Raw genomic sequence first — 24,881 nt, 5'->3', positions numbered from 1 at the left:
CCTGGCTGAGACTACCGATCATGTGTTGTGTTGTGTTGTGTTGTGTTGTGCTGTGCTGTGCTGTGCTGTGCTGTGCTGTGCTGTGCTGTGCTGTTGCATCATGTTGTGCTGTGTTGTGTTGTGTTGTGCTGTGCTGTGCTGTGCTGTGCTGTGCTGTGCTGTGCTGTGCTGTTGCATCATGCTGTGCTGTGCTGTTGCATCATGCTGTGCTGTGTTGTGCTGTGCTGTTGCATCATGTTGTGCTGTGTTGTGCTGTTGCATCGTGCTGTGCTGTGCTGTGCTGTGCTGTTGCATCATGCTGTGCTGTGCTGTGCTGTGCTGTGTTGTGCTGTTGCATCATGTTGTGCTGTGCTGTGCTGTGCTGTGCTGTGCTGTGTTGTGTTGTGTTGTGCTGTTGCATCATGTTGTGCTGTGCTGTGCTATGCTGTTGCATCATGTTGTGCTGTGCTGTGCTGTGCTGTGTTGTGATGTGCTGTGCTGTGTTGTGTTGTGTTGTGCTGTTGCATCATGTTGTGTTGTGCTGTTGCATCATGTTGTGCTGTGCTGTGCTGTGCTGTTGCATCATGTTGTACTGTGTTGTGCTATGCTGTTGCATCATGTTGTGCTATGCTGTTGCATCATGTTGTGCTGTGCTGTGCTATGCTGTTGCATCATGTTTTGCTGTGCTGTGCTGTGTTGTGCTATGCTGTTGCATCATGTTGTGCTGTGCTGTGCTGTGTTGTGCTATGCTGTTGCATCATGTTGTGCTGTGCTGTGTTGTGCTATGCTGTTGCATCATGTTGTGCTGTGCTGTGCTGTGCTGTGCTGTGCTGTGCTGTTGTGTTGTGCTGTGCTCTGTCATTGCTGTGTTGCACTGTGCTGTGCTGTGTTGTTGCATTGTGTTGTGTTGTGTTGCATTGTGTTGTTTAATGTTGTGTTGTATTTTGTTGTGTTGTGTCGTGTTGTGTTGCATTGTGTTGCGTTGCATTGTGTTGTTTAATGTTGTGCTGTGTCGTGTTGTGTTGTGTCGTGTTGTGTTGCATTGTGCTGTGTCACTGCATTGTGGTGTGTTGTGCTGTGCTGTGCTAAGGTGTGCTGTGCTGTTGCGATGTACTAAGTTGTGTTGTGTTGTGTTGTATGCTGCATTGTGCTGTGTTGCAAAGTGTGTGCTGTGCTGTGCTGTGCTGTGCTGTATAGAACTGTGTTGTCTTGAGTTGCACTGTACTGAATGGCATTGCACTGCGTTGTGTTGTATTGCATTGTATTGTATTGCACTGCACTGTGCTACACTGCATTGTACTGTACTGTACTGTGCTGTACTACACTGCACTGAGCTACATTGTACTGCAAGTGTTGTATTGAACTGCAATGTATTGCATTACACAGCACTGCATTGCACTGTATTGCACTGCATATCATTCCACTGCATTGCATTGTATGTTTTGTACTGTATTGTTTGCCTTTTTGTCCAATCATATCTCTGTGTGAGATTCAGACTGTTCTCTCTGATGTGAGCACATCATGACAGTACAGTGTCATCTTTCTTTTTTTTTCTTTTTTGTGTAAGCAAGTGTATTTCTTTTACTATCAAAATGGATTTTGCTGTAGAATTTCACCAGAGACAACTCTTTTGCTGCCATGGGTTCTTTTACATGGGCTAAGGGCATGCTGGTATGTGGTACTTGAGTTTATCATCTCATTTGAAAGACTAGCATCCAGACCACCACTGAAGATACAGTGGAGGGGAGAGTTAAAAATCCCAGTCCATATATAAGGGATTTGAACACATGGACACTCGCTTCCTAATCAGGTGCATTACCACTAGGCCTCTGGTGCAGACGTGTCCGTTTCTGCAGTCTGGTAACGCTGCCACCCTGTAGGGTTCACTTACCTAACAACTCCGATTACTGTGTTCATCCACTCAGCTAACTAACAAATGACTTTAGCACTGTCATTCCCTTGGCTATTTTGTCACATGACAGGCCGCACCTGGGGACAGCTGGAGCGACTGGCACAGCACTAGGCATGGCTGGAGAGTGCTGGTTGACAGCCTGTGTCTCAGGTGAGGCAGCAGGTGTGGGTGAGGTGAGGTGAGATGAAATTGTCATATCACTTTACTGAACAAATCCGACTGATCATTATGCTAATCCATGACTGTTATTCTTATCCACTCAAAGCTGTCTTCATGATTAGCTTTAACATTGTCATTAACACTGGCTATTTGGGCCTGTTAATTTCCTGCTAATCCATGACTGTTATTCTTAACCACTCAAAGCTGTCTTTGTGATTAGCTTTAACATTGTCATTAACACTGGCTATTTGGTCCTGTTAATTTCCTGACAAACTCTGATTATTGTGTTTATCCAGTAGCTAACTCAGTAACTGCCTCAGCAATTACATTACCACCCCAGTAATATTATTGCCACTTTGTTCTGTCAAGTTACTGAGCAACTTGGACAATGACACTACTGCTCACTATTCTGAGAAATGGTCAATTAAATGTTGCAGAAGGTTATAATCAGAATAGCTGAAGAGAAAAGGAAGAAGGATACATATGTCTGTCACTGGAAGTGATGTATATATTTCTCTTCACATTAACAATAAGCAGCAATTAGCATGTCTGCATCTTTCCTAGTCTCTCTGCTTAACAGCGAGCAACACACACACACACACACACACACACACACACACACACACACACACACACCGAATGTCATCAGGAGCATCTGATGGAAAAAAATTTCCCAAGCTTTAACATCCACTTGTTTCTATTCTCTAACATATCCAGCTGGAACCCAGCAGAACAGTAACATTTAACTCGTTAATGAAACCTTACACCAAAAAAAACACAAACCTCACAAGAATGCAATGATAAATTTGAACATTTAAATGGGTATCTTTCAACGTCTAGAGGACCCAGTCAAATCTTTTTGTAAATGGTTGGTGCCAAATAGATTGGGAAACATCTTTTGGCAAACAGATACAAAGAGGACAGTTACAAAGATGTCATCTACTGATTTTTTTTTTTTTTTTTTTTTTTTTCAAAATCCTGCTGTTTTCGTGCACAAAATCCTGTCCTGTTACTGTACTAAATCCTGCCCTTTTTCTGCATTAAATCCCATCCTTTTACTTTACCTACCATTTTACAGCACAAAATCCTGCCCTTTTGCTGCACAAAATCCTGCTTTGTCACTGCAAAAATCCTGTCTTTTTACTGCTCAAAATCCTGTCCCTAAATTTCACTGTAAAATCTTTTACTCTAAAAAAATCATGTCCTTTTACTGCACACAATCCTGCTCTTTTACTGAACAAAATCATGGCCTAAACTAAATAAATCCTGCCCTTTTACTGCACAAACTACTACCCTTTTACTGCATGAAATCCTGGGGTTTTTTTACTGCACAAAAAATCCTGCCTATTTACTAAATGAAATCCAGTCCTTTCACTACACAAAACCCTGCCCTTTCACTACACAAAACCCTACCCTTTTACTACACAAAACCCTGCCCTTTCACTACTCACTACACAAAACCCTGCCCTTTCACTACACAAAACCCTACCCTTTCACTACTCACTACACAAAACCCTGCCCTTTCACTACACAAAACCCTACCCTTTCACTACTCACTACACAAAACCCTGCCCTTTCACTACAGAAAACCCTACCCTTTCACTACACAAAACCCTATCCTTTCACTACTCACTACACAAAACCCTGCCCTTTCACTACACAAAACCCTACCCTTTCACTACTCACTACACAAAACCCTGCCCTTTCACTACACAAAACCCTACCCTTTCACTACTCACTACACAAAACCCTACCCTTTCACTACTCACTACACAAAACCCTGTCCTTTCACTACACAAAACCCTGCCCCTTCTCTACTCACTACACAAAACCCTGCCCTTTCACTACACAAAACCCTGCCCCTTCTCTACTCACTACACAAAACCCTAGTGTCAGGTCAGGTCATTAGATCTGCTACTGGTAACCTGTAATCCAGTACAACCTGTTCAGGGTCGGGTTGCCGACGACTAAACCGGCACTCCCACCACTCCCTTCTGGGACTGGTGAGGCGGGTGGCTAGACACCCTTATGGAGATCCATAAAAGGGCGTCGGCTCAGGAGAGCCACCGACGGCCATCTAGCTCCACCGTGCTGTGTGCATGCCACACGCAGTTGGCCCCCGGGGTGTGTCTACCCATGTATGCGAAGTCTGGATCCGGCAGAATCTGCGGAAGAAACCTATCGGTTCAACAGAGAGGAAGGCGGTTACAGCAACGCACTGTGGAGTGCAGAGAGCAAGATGAGACACCGAAAGGATATCTTGGTCATCCACTGCATCCGTGCTCATCCTCCAGTCGTCTCGACTTAGTCTTGCCACTGGAAATTGGTGGACCCGGACGAGAGAGTGAGGTCGACGTTGCGCAACTCCTCTTCACTTTAAACAAACTCATCGCGCAAGTCATCAGTCATCCTAAATGACCTTTCATCCTTCATCTTTCATCACCCCCAAGTCCTGTGGCGACAGGTGAGCGACGAAACGACAGGTGTGGGTACACTGGCAGTCGCAGCCGCAGACCTGCACACAGGCGGCTCAGGCCATAGGGTCGTTCTTCGTCGACAGGAGCAGCGATGGAGCTCGGCAGCCGTCTGAGCGTCTGAGCAGCCCTCTTTAGGAATGCACTGCTCACCTCCCTGGCATGAGGAAGGGGCTAGAAAAGGTGCCCTAAAAATTGCCTGCTCCATATCACCCTGGCCAGCATACCGCGGCTGGCGGGGACCCTACATCAGCGGTCGAAACAAAGAGAAAGAAAAGAAAAAACAAGGATCGTTCCTCTCACCATTGGTGCTTGGAACATAAGGACTCTCCTGGACAGAGATAACGCGGACAGACCCCAAAGGAGAACAGCACTAGTTGCATCCGAACTCGCCAGATACAACATGGACATCGCAGCCTTGAGTGAGACTCGGCTTGCAGGCGAAGGCGAGCTCTGTGAACGGGGATCTGGTTACACCTTCTTCTGGAGTGGGCGAGGAAGCGAAGAGTGACGTGAGGCTGGTGTTGGTTTTGCAGTAAAAACAGCACTTGTCAGCAAGCTAGCTGGAATCCCAAAGGGAGTCAACGATAGGCTTATGACCATGAAACTCCCACTGGCATCTGGCCAGAAGCACCTCACCATTGTCAGTGCCTACGCCCCAACCATGACCAACCCGGATGAAGTGAAGGCGAAGTTCTACGAGGACCTTCACTCTGTCATTGCTGCCATCCCTAAAGCAGACAAGCTCATCATTCTTGGGGACTTCAATGCTAGAGTTGGCTCTGACTACATCTCCTGGGATGGAGTGATTGGAAAGCACGGTGTGGGCCACTGCAACCCAAATGGATTGCTTTTGCTTCTGACCTGTGCAGAGCACGAACTGCTGATAACCAACACAGTTTTCTGCCTCCCTACCCGTAACAGGACGTCATGGATGCACCCTCGCTCAAAGCATTGGCATCTCATCGATTATGTCATCGTCAGGAAAAGGGATAGGCAAGATGTACGTGTAACAAAGACCATGTGCGGCGCCGAGTGTTGGACAGACCATCGCCTTGTAGTCTCGAAGCTGAATATTCGAATCCAGCCCAAGAGACGCCCCCAAGGCCAGAAGGCTCCAAAACGGCTCAACATCGCTAAGCTGAAAAACATCACCATCAAACAGTCCTTTGTGGAGCTGCTGGAAGATCGTCTGGAATCCGCCTCTCTGGACAACCATAATGTGGAGTCTGACTGGAGGACCCTGCGTGAGCTGATCTATAGTACAGCTTCAGAGACCCTGGGACCCATGACCAGAAAGCACAAAGACTGGTTTGATGAAAACTGTGATGAAATCAAGCAGCTTCTGGATGAGAAACGCCGTCTGCATCAAGCCCACCTGAGCAACCCAAAGTCCACATCAAAAAAGGATGCGTACAATGCCATCCGCAGGACTGTTCAGCAAAAGTTACGCCAGATGCAGGATAAGTGGCTGAGTGACAAAGCTGATGAGATCCAGGGATATGCTGACAGGCACGATATGAAGAGGTTCTATGATGCCTTAAAAGAAGTCTACGGCCCCACATCCTCAGGATCATCCCCCCTCCTCAGTGCAGATGGGAATACCTTGATCACCGAGAAGGAGAACATTCTCGAACGATGGGCTGAGCACTTCAACAGTGTCTTAAATCGCCCTTCCTCCATAAATGATGAAGCCATAGACCGTCTCCCACAAGTCCCCACCAACGAAGCACTGGACGATCCACCAACACTTCTTGAGACCCAGAAAGCAATCCGTCTGCTATCCAGTGGCAAAGCACCTGGTTCAGACTCCATACCAGCAGAGGTCTACAAGGATGGAGGCACTGTGCTGACTGAGAAGCTTCATCAGCTGTACTCACTCATGTGGAAAGAAGAGACGATCCCCCAGGATTTCAAAGATGCATCTATCATTCACTTGTACAAGCGAAAGGGGAACCGGCAAGCCTGTGATAACCATCGGGGCATTTCTTTGCTCTCCATCGCAGGCAAGATACTTGCCAGGATCCTACTAAACTGCCTCACAGCACACCTTGACCAAGGTCATTTGCCTGAGAGCCAGTGTGGATTCCGGAAAGAGCGCGGAACCACCGACATGGTGTTTGCTGCAAGGCAGCTGCAAGAGAAATGTCAGGAGCAAAATGCTGATCTGTTCTCCACCTATGTCGACCTCACTAAGGCCTTCGACACCGTGAGTAGAGAGGGACTGTGGAAGATCATGGCCAAGTACGGATGCCCTCGGAAATTTATTTCCTTGGTCAGCCAATTCCATGAAGGCATGCAGGCTCGAGTCCAGGACAAAGGCGAAACATCTGCTCCTTTTGCTGTCACAAATGGTGTCAAGCAAGGCTGCGTCCTGGCTCCAACGCTGTTCAACCTCATGTTCTCTGCAATGCTTACTGATGCCTTCAGAGATGGCGATGTTGGAATCGGCCTAAAGTACCGAACAGATGGCAAGCTGTTTAACCTCAGAAGGCTTCAAGCAAAAACGAAGGTCATGACAGACATCATCAGAGACTTTTTGTTTGCTGATGACTGTGCCCTCAACGCTGGATCTGAAGCTGACATGCAACTCAGCATCGACAAGTTTGCCACTGCCAGCGGGAACTTCGGCCTTACCATCAGCACGAGGAAAACTGAAGTTCTCCATCAGCCAGCCCCAGGGAAACCCTAAGTTGAGCCCAACATCACAGTCAACGGTCAGAGACTCAGTGCGGTGGAGCGGTTCACATACCTTGGCAGCACACTGTCACGAAATGCAACCATCGACGATGAAGTGAATGTCAGGATTGCAAGAGCAAGTGCAACTTTTGGTAGACTCAATGCAAATGTCTGGAACAGAAGAGGCATTAGTCTTGAGACCAAGCTAAAGGTCTACAGAGCAGTAGTTCTCCCCACACTACTGTACGGCTGCGAAACTTGGACAGTGTACCAACGACATGCCAAGAAGCTGAACCACTTCCACACAACATGCCTCAGGAAGCTACTGAACATCAAGTGGCAAGACAGGACCCCAGACACAGAGGTGCTCGCAAAAGCCACCCTTCCCAGCATCTTCACCATCCTGATGCAGTCCCAGCTTCGCTGGGCTGGACATGTGGCGCGCATGCCAGACCATCGGCTGCCCAAAAGGCTCTTCTATGGCGAGCTGCAACAAGGGAAGAGATCACACGGAGGTCAGAAGAAGCGCTTCAGAGATACTCTGAAAGTCTCTCTGAAAGCGTTTGATATCAACCCTGACTCCTGGGAGGAATCTGCAGTGGACCGTAACAAATGGCGCGCTGCTGTGCACAAAGGCGCCAAGTTGTGCGAGGCCAACAGGACTGCTGCAGCTGTTCAGAAGAGGCAGGCCAGAAAGTCACGGGCAAACAAGCTCCCTGACAATGATATGCCTGTCTTTGTCTGCCCCAACTGTCAGCGAACATTTCGTGCGCAGATTGGACTATTCAGCCATCTGCGCACTCACAGATAGATTCATGAGCATCCTTCCCCCCACCCCACCACCACCCTCCCCCCATCCCCCAGCTGGATGACAACGATGGTCATCATCGATCTTGATGGACACACCACCACCACACAAAGCCCTGCCCCTTCTCTACTCACTACACAAAACCCTGCCCCTTCTCTACTCACTATACAAAGCCCTGCCCCTTCTCTACTCACTACACAAAACCCTGCCCCTTCTCTACTCACTACACAAAACCCTGCCCCTTCTCTACTCACTATACAAAGCCCTGCCCCTTCTCTACTCACTACACAAAACCCTGCCCCTTCTCTACTCACTACACAAAACCCTGCCCCTTCTCTACTCACTATACAAAACCCTGCCCCTTCTCTACTCACTATACAAAACCCTGCCCCTTCTCTACTCACTATACAAAACCCTGCCCCTTCTCTACTCACTATACAAAACCCTGCCCCTTCTCTACTCACTATACAAAGCCCTGCCCCTTCTCTACTCACTATACAAAACCCTGCCCCTTCTCTACTCACTACACAAAACCCTGCCCCTTCTCTACTCACTATACAAAACCCTGCCCCTTCTCTACTCACTACACAAAACCCTGCCCCTTCTCTACTCACTATACAAAACCCTGCCCCTTCTCTACTCACTACACAAAACCCTGCCCTTTCACAACACAAAAACCCTGCCCTTTCACTACTCACTACACAAAACCCTGCCCTTTCACTACACAAAACCCCACCCTTTCAAAACCCTGCCCTTTCACAGCACAATCATGTCCTTTTATTGTATATGCCTTTTTACTGTGCAACCTTTTACGGCACAAAACCCTAACTTTGAACTACACAGTGCACATGTGTTTGCGTGCATGAATATGTGTAAGTGTGTGTGTGTGTGTGTGTGTGTGTGTGTGTGTGTGTGTGTGTGTGTGTGTGTGTGTGTGTGTGTGTGTGTGTGTGTGTGTGTGTGTGTGATACATGTGACAAATGAAAAAGCAAGGAACACAACCAAAATACTGCCCCTCACCCCCACACCCCTCCTCCTTTCACAAGCTTCAGGCTCCATCACAGGGCCATCTACAAAAGTGTACTGTACACTGGCTAATAACGTGTGATTTCCGTCACCAAAATGTTAGTCATGCTTGTAAAGAAAGAATGAAAACATGAGGAGAAAAAAACAACTACAACAAACTGAAAGCTCCATGAAACTCTTGATTTTTGTTTTCTCCCATGTAACTTCTTTAGGAATCACTTTCCATGCATGTGAAATAAAAACTGTCTGAAATAAATGCATGCACAAACAGTGAACAAGCAGACACTGAATGCATGCTGAGCTGGGAGAGTTGTGAAAACTTGTACAACTGTATACCGATGGTCAAAGAAGCCGCTTCAAGTGACACCCGCACTCAGTGAACTTGAAAAGTTGTTTTTTTGAAAAACAGCTGGGGAGAGAAGTTGACAAAAGAGGAGCTGTGTCAGGCTTGAAAGTGTACGTGTCTGCAACTATGTGTGACATTTACAAAATTGTGTCAGTTTGCATTCATGAAATGTTGGCATCATTGAAGACACAGTTTCAGACTAACACACTACAAATCAGAACATTTCTCACACATAAATTTCATAACCAGACCCAAAACCCTAAGTTCTTCTTCATCTTTCTCTTCTTCTTTTAACTGTGTGAAGAGACCTTGGAGCACCACACAGAGGAAGTGTTCACCAGATTCCTCCAGGTCTGATAGTTGTGTGTCAAAGCCTGGGTCTCTGCAAATGGTTTTTCATGTCCCTCTTGCAATGTTGTGAGCTTTACATTCATTTTTTCTGTATAATCACATGAACATGAACTAAGTCAAACAGAGCGGAATTTCTGACTGACCGCAGCGCATCCTGATCTCCAAGTATGTCTTCCTTCTGTCTTGGGAAATAAGAAATAGAAGACTGTGCAAATGGGTCACTCTTTCTTCTCCAAGAGAAATGAAACCAGTTTTATTTCATGGGAGTAATGGAATAATTATGTTTTTGCATCCAGCCCACTGGGCAAAAAACAACAACAACAAACAAACACAACAAAAACACAAAAATACATACAAGAATAAACATACGTACAGGACATGTATCTAAGAAGAGGGAAAGCAAAAAATGTCAGGATTTTCCTGACAGACCAAAACTCAGGCAGAGAGAGAAACAGTAGAAACACAAAGATATTCCAACCCATGGGTTCAAAAGAAGAAAGAAAGAAAGAAAAAAGAAAGAGAGAGAGAGAGAGAACACTGAACACTGAATAGTTTTACTGACAAAGGCCAACAGCCCCTATCAAAACAAATGCAAACAAAACACATTTGTGATAAAATTCTACCACAAAACATAACTGTTACTTGTCAGATATGGATGATGGAGACCAATATTAGCATTCAACTTGTATCCAATCCTGTCTCTTTCTTTGGTTTCCCGCCCCCTGCCCTCAACATACACATCTTCACGTTCACATTTCTTTTCACATAACCATTATACACATATACAAATGTGCTGTCACTTTATAAAGAGTTACTGTCAAACTGGACGCCAAGCACATCCACAGAGGACACATGACTTAAAGTACAATAACTATTTGATATAAATGAAATAGCTAACATTTTGTGGATAGCCAAAGCTCAGAAGAAAGAGAGGTCAAATGGTATCAACCAGACCATATTTTTCTTCTACTGAACGCATAGTGAGTAAATTTAGCCAAAGACCTGATATATGTTGATACGCTTGCTTTAAATACATGTGTGAAGGGTTTATCAATAGAATTTATAAATCTGTTTCTCAAGTCTGCGTATAGAGGACATACAAACAGAAAATGGTGCTCATTTTTGATGTGATCTGTGCAGACAACACAATTCCTGCTGGTCCTGCAGTCGTTATACCTATGTAAATTGTTATTGATTGGTAGAACACCAAGACATCATGGGTCAATGCTACCCTGAAACAGTAGATATCAATATCTGAGATATATTTTTCACACTCGAATACCATTTTGAATGAGCGATATATGTCATAATGGTCTCTGTCTCTAATTGCTGCAAACCAGTCCTGTGTGAATATATCTACCAACCTTTGACATGCTTTCATTCCCCACTCCCTGAAATAACCAAACATAAATAAATAAAACCCACTGATACAGAGAAGCTGTCTAATATGTGCTGCCCAACAATTTTTTCCCTGCTCATCCATGTTAAGAAGCATTCTATATGCTTGGTTTGGTAATCTATTTTCTGTAAGCCACAGTAACCGAAACCAGTACTTTATGCAACTTACAAAGCTGTTAATATATAATGGGTGTCTGCTGAGAGAGACAGAGAGATAGAGATAGATAGATAGATAGAGAGAGAGAGACCCAGACAGAGACAGAGACAGAGACAAAAAGAAAAAGAGATGTTTTGATATGGATACCTACATAGCACCTATCCTCAGTCGGAGACCAAGCTCTAAGCACTTTACAAAGAGACCAATACCGAAACAAAAACTAACAAGAACTGAAATATTTTTGCCATGAAGAAATACGCGGTTATGGAAAAACAGTTAGCATACCAGTAAGTGACAGTGAAACAGTATGAATCATCAATGGGATAACAAAGACAGTCAACAGAGAGACACACAGAGGGAGAGACAGAGAGGAAGACAGAGGCTGACAGATACAATGTGGTGTGCCTTTGCTTCCAAAGGCAGTTGAAAAAAAGTTGGGTGTTTTTTTCATTCAGCCACACACACACACACACACACACACACACACCAAGATTTTTCATTAATAGTTGATACACATGAATGCACAAATGAACACACACACACATACAAACACCATGATCTTGGATTAATATTTGACAAAAGTGGCACACACAAAACATATTCATAAATGGAACAAGGTTGCAGGCTGTGAGAGAAGAGACAGCCTACAGGAACAAAGAACGAAACACACACCATTAGGGAAGGGAGACAATCACACACATATGAACAAGGGGGAGGGGAGAGACACAGACAGACAGACACATAAACGGACACTGACAGTGTTGGACCAACAGCTGAACATAAATATCAAAAAGTGGATTGGAGAGTCATACAGTCCCACATACAGTCAGATCAACAGCTCTATATCTATGCTAAGAAAAAAAAGAGCAAAATAAATGGAACCCTTTGAGCTTTACCAGTGGTGGGAAGGGGTGGCATAATGCCTGGCCACCGGTTGAGCGGTGCGTAAACACTTGTGTCGTGTTTTGCTATTGGTTGACTTATATTGAAGAGCCAATCAGAAATACCGTAATATTCTGACATCAGCAAACATAGTACCAACATTGCCGCGCCTTTTCACTGTGTTTTGTGCATGTGCTTTGGATAAAAAAGATCGATTTCTACCATGAAGTGTGCCGAGTCTCAACCTGACACGCCTCCTTTGATCAACTGATTCTGCATGCCCAGATTCATTTTCAACATCACTATCTGTAGCAAAATCATCCGATTCGAATTCCACCTCACTATCAGAATAATCACTGTCATACTCTACTTCCGATAAATCATCAAGCATATCAATTACTTGCTGCGTTGTGTACAGTTGTTTTCTTGCACGTTTTGTCCCTGATTTCTGCCCTGACAGGCCAGGTTGAGACTGCAGGCTTCAAGTGTTTACGCACCGCTCAACCGGTGGCTGGGCATTATGTCATTTTTCTCTGCCACCAGTAAAGCGGTGGTCAGGGCTCAAAGGGTTTAATACCAATTATTTGCACATTTTGGCTCAGGAGCTCAGGCAGAAGGGTTAAAATTGCTCAGGAACTCAGGGCTCAAAGGGTTAAGAGGTCTTATTCACACCTCACCTATCATCCTACCAAGTTTGGTTCTTTTGCCAAATGTAGAAGCCAAGAAAACAGAAATGTTAAAAGTTTACCATGGACACAAATACAGGCACTTTGTTTACATACTTGAATCAATGTGCATTTGAAAAATGAGTAACAGTACATAAGCAGAAAAAGAGGGAGACAAACAGAGACAGAGACAGAGAAGCCAAGCAGAAGAAAAAGCATTGTGTTCTGACCTTGATGTGGACACTGTGTAGTCATGGTACAGGTCAGTCAGTGATCGCTCTGAACGCATGGGAGTGGTTTTAGGTCGGGCCTGAAATGCGTCCCGTTGAAGGTCATTGGTCATCATGTCGTAGCTGTAACCTTGACCTACATTCCCTGAGCATAGCTGCATGTATCGCTGTCGTTCCACTGAAAAAAAATTAAATGAAAACCAAATTCAATCAAAACAGTGGGCACTGTATCTGTAACATTGATCAGCATCAAATCATCTTTTTTTGAAGCAGCATGTGTGGGTGTCGTTCAAGTAAAATAGAATAAAGTGAAGTGAAATAAAACAAGCGCTGTGGCCTAATTGGTACGGCACTGGACTTCTGGCCCAGTGTTCACCAGTGACCAGGGTTCAAGGCCCTGTTTCAGCATGGTGCTGCATCCTTGGGGAAGGCGCTTCACTTTTCCTCACCCCTCCCAGGTGTGAAAGGGTACCTGACTTTGGTCATGGAAAGATAAAGCAGCAGAAGGAGATGACTGGGCCCCACCTTACTATGCTGAGATACGACAGACATGAAATCACTGTCCTGTTGGCTGCAGAAGCCATGAGCCTTTAACCTTCTCATCTTACAGAGCTTACAGGTCAGGATGTAAGTAACCTTACTTTACTGGGACTTTTCCCTGGAGACTGCATTACTTTTGGTCAGCAACAACAATAACACCACTGGAAAGTCTAAATAAAGTAGTAACCGCACTTTATATTTGTGCTACACTGATTAAACAGTTAAGGTCTTAAGTGCTCAACATCTGACTTTGCAGCCACATAAAGCCCTGGTACTGAGATGCTTCGACATGATGAAACTGATCACTGACTGAGAAAAGTGTGAACATTACTTGTATCCAAATGCACAGTCAAGAACAATTGTTGCATATGCTTAATATCATATATCAAAGACATGAAAATAATATGTCTTTCATAATTCATTACCGTATGCCAAGCATGCTGATTCTGTTATGTGGCTTTAAAACATGAGGTGAATAATCATGGGTATGGGAAAGCAGTGTTTACAAATAATACCATTCGTTTAATGAGTGAACGTCTGAAACAATACACGTTAAATCATACACCAGTTTCCAGGAGAAAGGAATGAGAACCATACTCCAGCAATAAGATATATAAATATATTCATTGTATTACTGAGTACACAGACATGCTCAGAAACCTTCAACTGAGAGAGAGACAGAGACAGAGAGGGAGAGAGACACAGAGAGAGACAGAGAAATAGAGACAGGCCTTAAATAAATCTACTCCAAATATAAACAACCAGAATTAAACAAGCATCCGTGTTATATCTGGTGGAATGAAGCTTGTGAAATAGCAAAGAATGAAAAAGTTTTAAACATACACTAAGAAAAATCTATCAAAAACCACACTGAAATGCAACATGTGAAAAACAGATCTAACAGGGTCAACACACAATCAAAAAGGGAATACTGGTCATCCTTCTGTGTGAAGGAAGTTTCAAATCATAAAGATATATACATGGTCTGAGAAAGACTCAAAACTTTGAAGACTTGTATAAATTTGGTACAGTGCCCTATATGACCACTAAATTCAGATCTGCCTTCAAATTTGGGAAAGGCTGAAGCCTTAGCTGAAATGTTTACAAATAATAGTAGTAACAGTGGACTATCAGACAAACAAAGTACAGAGAAAACCAAGAAAAATAACAAAACAAAATACATATATGGACCCCAGCACTCTCTATAATCATTACACAAACAATCTATTCATACTATACAAAGTCAAAGAATCTATTTTCAATCTAAGTAAAAAGGAAAACATCAATTATTTGGTTTGTACAAAATTTCAAATGAAATGCTGCAACATATGACATTAAATACATCTTTTTTTCTTCACTCATTTTTTCAAAAAATGTTGGAATGAGGTAACATTCTGCTTGTTTGGAAACAATCAACTGTTGTCCCAATCCATGAAGAAACAATCAATTGTTGTCCCAATCTATGAACAAGAAAAACCCAGGACAGATAAACACAGTTATCAACCAACTGCTCTAACATCCCAACATGGAAACTTATGGAAAAGATTTTACTAAACAGACTTGTTCACTATTGCGAAAAACATAAATTCATTCCCATCAACCAACCTGGTTTTCAAAAAGGCCTCTCTACAACTGATCATTTGGTTAAATTAACAACCAAAGTAAAACAGCAAAATGCATGATTAAAAGCATTCTAGTTACATTTGGGAGGGGGGAGGGGCGGGGAAGGGAAGAGGGGGGGGGATGAAAATGGCTTATGAACAAGTATGTCAGAGTTGATTTTTGTACAAACTTTAAAAACGGATTGGTATAACTGGTCATAGGTATAATTATTTCAAGGACTTTCTACCAAAGAGATTAGTGGAAATGAAGTAGGAATATGAGCAAGAAGCTAATATTCCAATCCAAGATCACTTCAAACAGATTTGCCTTAAGGATCAGTTATTACACCTATGTTATCTAACATACTATAAAGAGATCTACCAAATTAATTATCAAAAGATACAATATTATCACAGTTCACTGATATCTGTGGGTGAAGGTCACAACAAAACACAATTATACAAAAAAGGTTTGTCAGCAAGAAATTGAAAGAATCAACAAACTTATGACAGAAAATGGACCTACCTTGTCACTGGGAAAAACAAGTGTGTTGCTTTTTTTTTACACTGAATATGGTATCATTATAAATTATGTGTAAAGTTTTTCTTACATCCAAATGTACCTGGAACTACCACACTGAGTACATAAAACAAAACAAGAAAAAGTTTGAATTTTCTATATAAAAAAAATTGTTAGCAAACAACACTGGGGACAGGATATCTAAGCACTTATATCTTTGTCAACTGCCCTTGTGCATTCAAAGCTGACCTATGCTCAGGTGTTTTTCAGCGCACCAAAACACTTGTTTAAACAGTTACAAACTACAGATTGGAAAGCATGTAAACTTGCTCTGAGAATCCCATCACACACATCTACCTTAGGAACTTATAAAGAAGCAGGAGTATTGCCCCTTGATGAACACAGAAAAGCATCTGTAGCAAAATTTGTTCTAAGAAGTTCTGTTTATGTTACCTTCTCCAAAAATGAGGTTCATCTAAAATCGGACAAGGACTTTGCAAGAAGGGCAAGAACAAGCCGGTCCTTCAAATCCATCTTTACCTTTACTGAAGACATCCTCAGTGATTCAGAAGTTGATGAGAAAAGTATTGCTGTTAAACTATCCTTCTCAACCATTCCATCCTGGGAACTGAAAAAACCAGTCTCTAATACAGACTACACAAATCTGCAGAAAAATGATTCACCTAATTTGTTAAAGAGCTCCATATACTTTCGTATGAAAGGTAAATACATAAATTATCTATTGATTGATACAGATCTTAATGATAGAACAGCAGGTGCAGCTTTTGTAGTTCCAGAATTGAACCATGAGAAAGTATGTCACTTGGGTAAGTATTTTTCCATCTTTACCACTGAGCTCGCTGCCATACTTATGGCTTTGAATCACATTCTAAGTTTCCCTAAAAATTTAGTCAAATTTTACTTTGTGTAGATTTAAAATCAGCATTGCATACTCTTAGATCTCCAAATCAAAAACTGTGTCTTGAAATGGCAAATGAAATAAAACACATTATACAACTTTTGTTGATCAAAAGCATCCGTGTTTTCATTTGGGTGCCTTCTCATTGTGGGATTCTTTTTAATGAGCAGGCAGACCATGCTGCCAGAAAGGCAGAGAACTATAAATGATCAATCCTTCTCAGCATTTTATCACATCTACAAGAGTGTTACAGCTATATAGAAAAAGCCCTGTAATTAGAAATAGGATGAAATATTCAGACTGCCGATATTACCACACTGTACAAAGCAATCCCAACGCTTCCTTGAATAATCTATCTGTCTCCAAGTCAAGACCAATTTGAAGTTTGATTGACTTTGTTCAAATGCCCTTTGAACTTAAGTTTGCACAAGCACAAAAACGAGCTCATGCAGAAATGAAGTCAATTTCCAGTGCTCAAGAAGAAGACACTTTGTCTCTCAAAAATTCACAGATCAGTATCCAGAAGATACATATTTGTCATCATTAGATGTTTTGGGTAATTATTCTTTACTTTGACAAATTCCTGAATGTTTGAATCAATGTCCAGATGGTACCTACTTTTGAGAGATTATGTTCTTGGTAAAATTAACATGTTTTACACTATCATAGGGGTGTTTAAAATAGTAGTTAGCTCTCAATCGACAGTCCAAATCGTCACTGCTTTTCACTTATCATTTTTCAAGTTTTCTAATATTTTCCCTGTCATCCCATAACCCCTTCCCATCACCGCCCACCTTCCCACCCCCTCATGCATATGTAAACACACATGTTTGTTTTTCTTTCTTTTGTTTTTTTCTAAATATCACTTGAAAAGACGTTAAACTAAAGAAAGAAAAGACAGAGTCAGAGACAGAAAGATATCTGCAAATCACCCAGCAGGCATAAGCATCAGCTGCACTCTGTGAAAGGTGAGAAGTCACACTTATGCTCTGAGAAAGATGTCAGTGTGAATGGAATGGGGGTTTCGGGGGAAGGAAGAAAGGGAATTGGGGGGTGGAGGGGTGGAGGTTGTGGTGTGGCAGGGGAATGGGTGTGTGTGGGGGGGGAGAGACATCAGTCTGTCACATACCCACATAAAGATTTCACAGATCACCCAGCATGCAAAAGCATCAGTGTTCAAAGATGGAAGTGTGAGAGATCAACAAATGTGTATATACTCAAGTGGGACTTTATGCAAATTCCCCTGTTACAGAGAGATAGACAAAATGAAACTTGATATTATTCTGTGCATGTGTGTGTGTGTGTGTGTGTGTGTGTGTGTGTGTGTGTGTGTGTGTGTGTGTGTGTGTGTTTAGTTTAGTTTAACGTCTTTTCACTGTTTAGAGATATTAGATTGGTACACACACAAAAAAAGAAAAAAAAGTGCACATAGAAGATGAGGCAAGGGGTACATGAGTAGAGGAGGTATGATGTGTGTGTATGTGTGTGTGTGTGTGTGTGTGTGTGTGTGTGTGTGTGTGTGTGTGTAGTTGTGTATGTATGTCCATACTCATGCATGCATGAGTGTGTGCATGCCTACATGCCTCTGTGTGTGTGTGTGTGTGTGTGTGTCTGTGTGTCTGTGTGTGTCTCTCTGTGTCAGTGTGTGTGTGTGTGTCTCTGTCTGTGTTTATGTGTGGTGTGTATGTGTATGTATGTGTGGGGGGGTGTATGTGCACATGCATGTGTATATGTGTGTCTGTGAATGTCTGTGTGAGTGAAGGGGCGGGGGTGTTCATTTGTCTGTGTCTGTGTCTTTCTGTGTGTATGTGAATGTGTGTGTGTGTGACTATGTGTGTGTTTGTGCATAGGTACATGTGCATGTGTGTGTACGTACATTGTGTGTGTGTATGTGAAGATGTGTTTGTCCATAGGTACCTGTGCATGTGTGTGTGTGTACATTGTGTGTGTGTGTGTGAATATGTGTGTATTTGCGCATAGGTACATGTGCATGTGTGTGTGTATGTACATCATGTGTGTGTGTGTGAATATGTCTGTGTTTGTGCATAGGTACATGTGCATGTGTGTGTGTATGTACATTGTGTGCATGTGTGAATATGTGTGTGTTTGTGCATAGGTACATGTGCATATGTGTGTGTGTGTACATTGTGTGTGTGTGTGTGTGTGTATCTGTGCATATATCTGAGCGTGCATATGTGTCAGACACAGCTTGCTGACAATCCACTTGATTAATCTACATCCCAGTTCAGCTACTTGTGGCACCACACCAGCTTGGGGCTCCTGCAAAAAGCAGCGATAAAAAGCTTCATCAAACTGCTGACTGATGCTGTCCACTCCACGCTTGTGCTAAAAAATATATACATAAAAAAACAGAAGTGGTGAGAAACGCAATGCCACTGCCGCTGTGCTACCTTCCTCCTAACCCTCAGTGCAAACAGGAGACAGACAGAAGCAACGCAGTTACCCATCTCCTTGCCTTCAGTGTCTGTAAGTTCTGGTGAACTTGTCCCTTGTTCTACACACCGTGCCAGGGACAGAAAGGGAGCAAGTCAACCTCCAGTCATGACGAAGGAAAACAGAAAAACATTGCACTGAAGCTTATCATTCCTACATTCATAGCTACATTGCATTAATATATTGACATACAGGTCTGATACAGAACTTTTTTTAAAATCAGGGGTTCTTTTACCAGGGGCTCTTTTACCATAATTCAGGGGGTCCCACTCTATCTTTAGGGGGTCCTCTAATGCTGCACATTCCAACCAAATCTGAGCTGCTTCCTACAAAGAAAAGGCAGGCATCCTTTCTGGTCATAACTGTCTGGGTTTCTGGGTCATGAAGAACATTTTAAAAAGACCGAGGGAGACACATTGCAGAAATGTTGAAAAAGAACTGAATGACAATGGCTGTACCTGGGGGTGTTGCTAGTGACAGCCTTGTGTGACACAGGGCACTAACAGGGTATGCTGAATCAAGATAAGAAAAAATGACAGCATCACTCTTGAGACAGAAGTTTCCATGATGTGGGGAAAACACTCCTATCATCTTTACTTTCTTGCATCCAAATGCCGTGTTTTATCAAAGCTGGTCAAACAGTTTAAATCATTTCCATACATTTTATCTTGTTCATGCAATGTGTCAAACTACATGAACTCTGGGTTTCATGAACTCTTTGCGCATCAGGTCCCACTGTAAATTTACTTGTTAAAAAATTCTCTTCAGAAATAAACAGAAAAGCAAAGAGATTTCTCAAACTTTGCTTCAAGTTCAAAAGGACAGGGGGCAAAGGAAAACAGAACTGAAACAAAACAAATACATAAAAGAATATTTTTTTAAATCTCTCAGAAGAAAAGACAAGAAGACAGAAAAGCAGAGGAAAGATGAAGCAGTGAACCCACCTGGTGCAGACCTGGAGCGGGCCATGGCCGATGCTGACGGCTCCATGGCCAAGCGACTCAGGCCGGGGCTGGTCTCATAAGAATATCTGACCACACACACAGCATATATATATATGTAGGTGATGACATACTTATATAGACAATATATCAAAGACACGACGCTCTCATCTGACCACACACACAGCATATATATATATATATATATATGTAGGTGATGACATACTTATAGACAATATATCAAAGACCAGATGCTCTCCTGATGAAGCCTTATGGGTGAAAATTTAAGAGTGGAAAAAAGGAGGACAGTTATTTTCTTTGGGGTTTATTCTCCAATTTTTGTTGTTCTCTTTCAAGAATCTACCCCTGTGGAATGATTTTCATAGTGTGTTGCCAGCAAGTCCAGGATTCATCTTGTGTTATATATCATCATGGCCTGGCTTCGCTGACGAAGATCTAGGAAGGGCGTTGTCCACGTCTGATGCAGGCACGCTCATGGCTGACAAGGCCAATGCGGGAAAAGCAGAGTCGGCCGCAGCGGTTGCAAGGGAAAGTCTGGTCTGGGTTCGCGGCTGCAGCGTCGTGGTTCTTCCTCCTTCTGCGTTTGTCCGCAAGGCTGGCCCTGCGGTTGTTTTCGAAGGAGGAGACAGCTTGGTGGATGGTGCGTCGCCAGGTCTCTCGATCAGCGGCTACTGCGGACCACTGGCGATGGTCAATGTGACAGGCACTGAGAGCTTTCTTCAAGGAGTCTTTGTATCTCTTCTTGGGTGCTCCTCTGTCACGGTGTTATATATATATATATATATATATATATATATATATATATATGTATATATACATATATATATATATATAGTTTTTAAGTACATACAAAAATACAGACATGCATACTAATATATACATTCATATATATACACACAACTATTGTATTGTATTGTATTGTATTGTATTGTATTGTATTGTACTGTACTGTATTGTGTTGTACTGAATTGTATTGTATTGTCTTGTCTTGTCTTGTATTGTATTGTACTGTATTGTATTGTATTGTGATGTACTGTATTACATTGCATTGCATTGTATTACATTGTGCTGTATCACTGTTTAGTGACAACAGATTTCTCTGTGTGAAGTCAGGCCTGCTGTTTCAAGGGAGACTGTGTCGCTACACACAGTATGCCATCTTTCTTTCTTTTTTTTTCTTCTTTTTTTTCTTTTTTTTTCTTTTTTTGTCTGCAAGTGTATTTGTTTTCCTGTCAAAGTGGATTTTTCTGCAATAAATGCAAGCTGCACACGGGACCTAGGTTCATCATCTCATCTTAATGACTAGCGTCCAGACCACCACTCAAAGTCTGGTGGAGGGGGAGAAAATACTGGCGAGCATGGGATTTGAACCTGTGCACTCAGGTTGTTTTGCTTCCTAGGTGTTACTCATACAAAGCATTCATAAAAAGGATTATAATAAATCATAGACGTTTCTGTCTTTGATCCTCCATACCTTAAATTGACCTGTGTTCAAACTGAAGGCAAACACTAAACACCATGGGCCTTGAATTGTGTCCCCTTACGGGAGCAAAATAATCAGTCTTCTCATTTATTGTTCACTGTTGAACACTCCCAACCTCTTTTATATTTTGTTTAATTACGATTTTAATCCTTGAACTCAAACAGAAAGAAACCACTTCTGCTGGGTATCAGATTTGAGCAAGAAAAAATAAAGAGGTTAAAAAAAGCCAAGGTACTGATGTGTTGGAAGGTTGAAATGAAATGTGTATTAGTGGGACAATATGGAAATCTTTAACTGTCCAATTACTCATGTTATATTCATACATGAATATATGTTTTTTAAGCCGATGCGGTGCAGCATATCCGCATTATTATTGGCATTGGACACCTCCTTGAAACAGAAACTGAAGCTGAAGAGGGCAGGACAGCTATGCACTCACTTTGCCAGAGGGGTGGTGTTGGTAAACCCGTACATGGACGGGTCCATCTCTGTGTCGTAGCGGGGTGAGGTCCACAGGGCATCGCCACCACCAGCAGTGCTGCCCACACCCATGGCCAACGACCCCGTGCCCTGCAACACCTCCGACCCGTAGGTCTGGGTCATGGGGGCGGAGGTCGTGTAGAGCGGCGCGGGGTCAGCAAAGCTCACCACCTGTGGGGCCACGGTGCCGCTGACAGAAGCGGTGATGGTGCCGCTGCCAGTGATGGGCTGGGTGGGGAGGGTGGTGGTGGTCAGGGGCTGGGAGATGTGGGCCAGGGAGCTGGACACAGCAGTGGCCATGTTGGCCGTGTTGTTGGCAGTGGTGGCCAGGTCGCTGGTGATATTGTAGGAGGTCAGCAGGGACAGCGGGTCAGTGGTAGACACAGCACCCCCTATGCCCGCCACACGCAAAGGAACTCGCAGCCTGCAACACACACCCAGTGCTGAGGTCACTGTCAGCTGTCTGGCTCTGTAAATGTCCTGCCATGGCTGACATTTACCACTTCTGCTGTCATACGTCTTCAGTTTTGTCTGCTGTCTGTAAGCCTCATCTTTTCTTCTTTTTTTTTGACTCAAGGGGTGAGCCTTACATATAGGATTGAGTTTCAAACTGACATTAGTGATAAAGACTAAGCATTCTCATCATCCAGTTTTGTCCAGGTTGTTATGGAGGCTCAATCAGTACATAAGTCATCATCAGGAGTAAAGGAGAGTCATTCTGAAGGAAAACAACGGAGTAACCGGCAGCCATTGTGCAAACTTTGTTTGTTGTTAAGATGGTGTCACTGTGGACTCACCATTAAAAGTTTTACTGAAATATATCTATTGAAGTTGAATCTAAAACAAACAAAAAAATAACCCAACTCCTACCCTCCGATGTATTTTAATGATGTGATAATTACTGAGTCACTCAATCTGGTCATCCTTTATATTAATGTAAAAATAATATAAAAACTAAATCATAACAAGGTCTCTCCCTTCCTCTCTCTCTCTCTCTCCATCTCCCTGAAAACTCTTCATTACTTCTACAATTGTTATCTTATGGCATTACTTTTATTACTGTTTTTGTAACATTTGCATGCTTATTCAAATTCAGATTCTACTGCCTGAACATTATCTTGACATGTATTATTTTTCATGTCTTGTACTCTCTCTCTCTCTCTCTCTCTCATTCTCCCTTTGTCTGACACGGCTATAGGACTTCAAAATCAGCTGAATATATTAAAGCAATAAGCAGATAGATTATTTTTAAAAGTTAATCTTGAGAAACAAATGTAGTTGTGTTTAGAAAAGGTGGTTACCTATCTAGATATGAAAGATGGCACTATGGAACTGATGAAGTGAAGGTAACTAATGCTTATAAATATCTTGGTATGATTTTTACAACTAAGCTGAGTTTGACAAGGACAGTAGCAGAGATCTGTAGAAAGGGGAAGAAGGGGGTTATAGAAATCTTAAGGTGTTTACATAAGTTAGGCTCGATAGATTTATACATATTTTGGAAACTTTTTGATACTCAGATAGAACCAATGATAACATACGGTGCCGAAATTTGGGGACTTTCTGATATCAAAGATTTAGAAAAAGTACATACATTAGCTATTAAACGTTTTTTAAAGTTCCATTACATGCTTCAAATACTGTATTATATGGAGAAAGTGGTAGATACCCATTATATATTAAATCATGTGTGAAATGTATAAAATACTGGTTAAAATTAATAAGGCTACCCACATCGAGATTATGTAAGCAGGCGTATGAAATGTTAGTAAATGAACATGAGAGAGGGAAGGAAAACTGGGTATATTTTGTAAAGAAGACATTAACTGTAAATGGATTTGGGATTGTGTGGATGTGTCAGGGAGTTGGATGTGTAGAAGGATTTGTTTCAGAATTCAAAGATAGGCTAATTGCTTCATATAAACAGAATTGGCACTGTAAAATGGAAAGCACTGAGAAATATAGATGGTTTTATAGTTTTAAAAGTATATTTCAAACAGAAAAATATATCACAGTCGTGACAAACAAGTGGCACCGAACAAGTCTCGCCAGATTTAGAACGAGAACGATTGGGATGAATGCTTATGAAAAGTGGTTTCAGACTGAGCCCTCATTACTCTCCCCTTGTCCGATGTGCGGTCATTCAAAGGAGGATGAATTACATTTTTTGTTTAGTTGTAAAGCTTATGACGATATTCGAGAAAAATGTGTTGTATTTAAAACAAATTTAGCAAAGAATGAAGATATTTTTGGAGTGCTTAATCTAAATCAGGAAACTTCACTACAGTCACTTGCAAAATATACTGCCGAAGCGAATAACATGCGATGAAAAAAACAACAATAATAAAATAGTATCAGGTGTTGCTCATTGTGAAAATTGAAATCTGTGTTGTGATTCTCATATGGAAAATATTTATGTTATACATTGATATATGTTTTTGTTTTTATTTCTCACTACATGCCATTACTTTGAATGGATGGTCGAACTGCACTTTGTTGCACAGATTGATCAATTTCATTTTGGCTTTGGTTTTCATCAATATTATTACTATTGATGCATGTTGTTATTTGCATTATGAACCCCCATGTCATTAGGGCTGTAAAGCTATTGACATCAAAGTGTTCAGTGTTCAGCGTTCTCTCATTCTCCCCTTCCCTCACCCTCTTTCCCTCTCTCCCCCTCCATCACTCTCCCCCCACCCCCTCTTAAATCATCTGCTCTCATTCTCATTCAGCTAAGTAGTGATGGGAATGCAAAATTACTATTCATGTAATCATGACTTATAATATGCATGGTGTATTAATATGATGATTTCCCCTTTTTGTATTATTTTACTGTTTCCCTTTCTAGGGCTG

General features: G+C 42.4%; 1 protein-coding gene across 5 annotated transcripts in view; it reads right to left on the bottom strand.

Annotated features, from left to right (window-relative positions):
• Positions 1-24,881, bottom strand: part of LOC143286862 (uncharacterized) — a 70,706-nt gene that overhangs the window by 25,882 nt on the left and 19,943 nt on the right. For 3 of the 5 annotated variants that reach the window (XM_076594705.1, XM_076594709.1, XM_076594706.1), the window contains exons 9-12: positions 21,985-22,449; positions 20,045-20,130; positions 19,111-19,161; positions 13,067-13,244 (exon numbers count right to left, since the gene is read on the bottom strand). In XM_076594705.1, coding sequence (XP_076450820.1) covers positions 13,067-13,244; positions 19,111-19,161; positions 20,045-20,130; positions 21,985-22,449 — 780 coding nt within the window. The remainder of the gene's footprint in view (positions 1-13,066; positions 13,245-19,110; positions 19,162-20,044; positions 20,131-21,984; positions 22,450-24,881) is intronic. The other 2 variants (XM_076594707.1, XM_076594708.1) reach the window with 2 other exon arrangements.

Source organism: Babylonia areolata, chromosome 10 (assembly GCF_041734735.1).
Source record: "Babylonia areolata isolate BAREFJ2019XMU chromosome 10, ASM4173473v1, whole genome shotgun sequence".
NCBI classification, from domain to species: Eukaryota; Metazoa; Mollusca; class Gastropoda; order Neogastropoda; family Buccinidae; genus Babylonia; species Babylonia areolata.
This window is presented reverse-complemented; position numbering and strand designations above follow the sequence as displayed.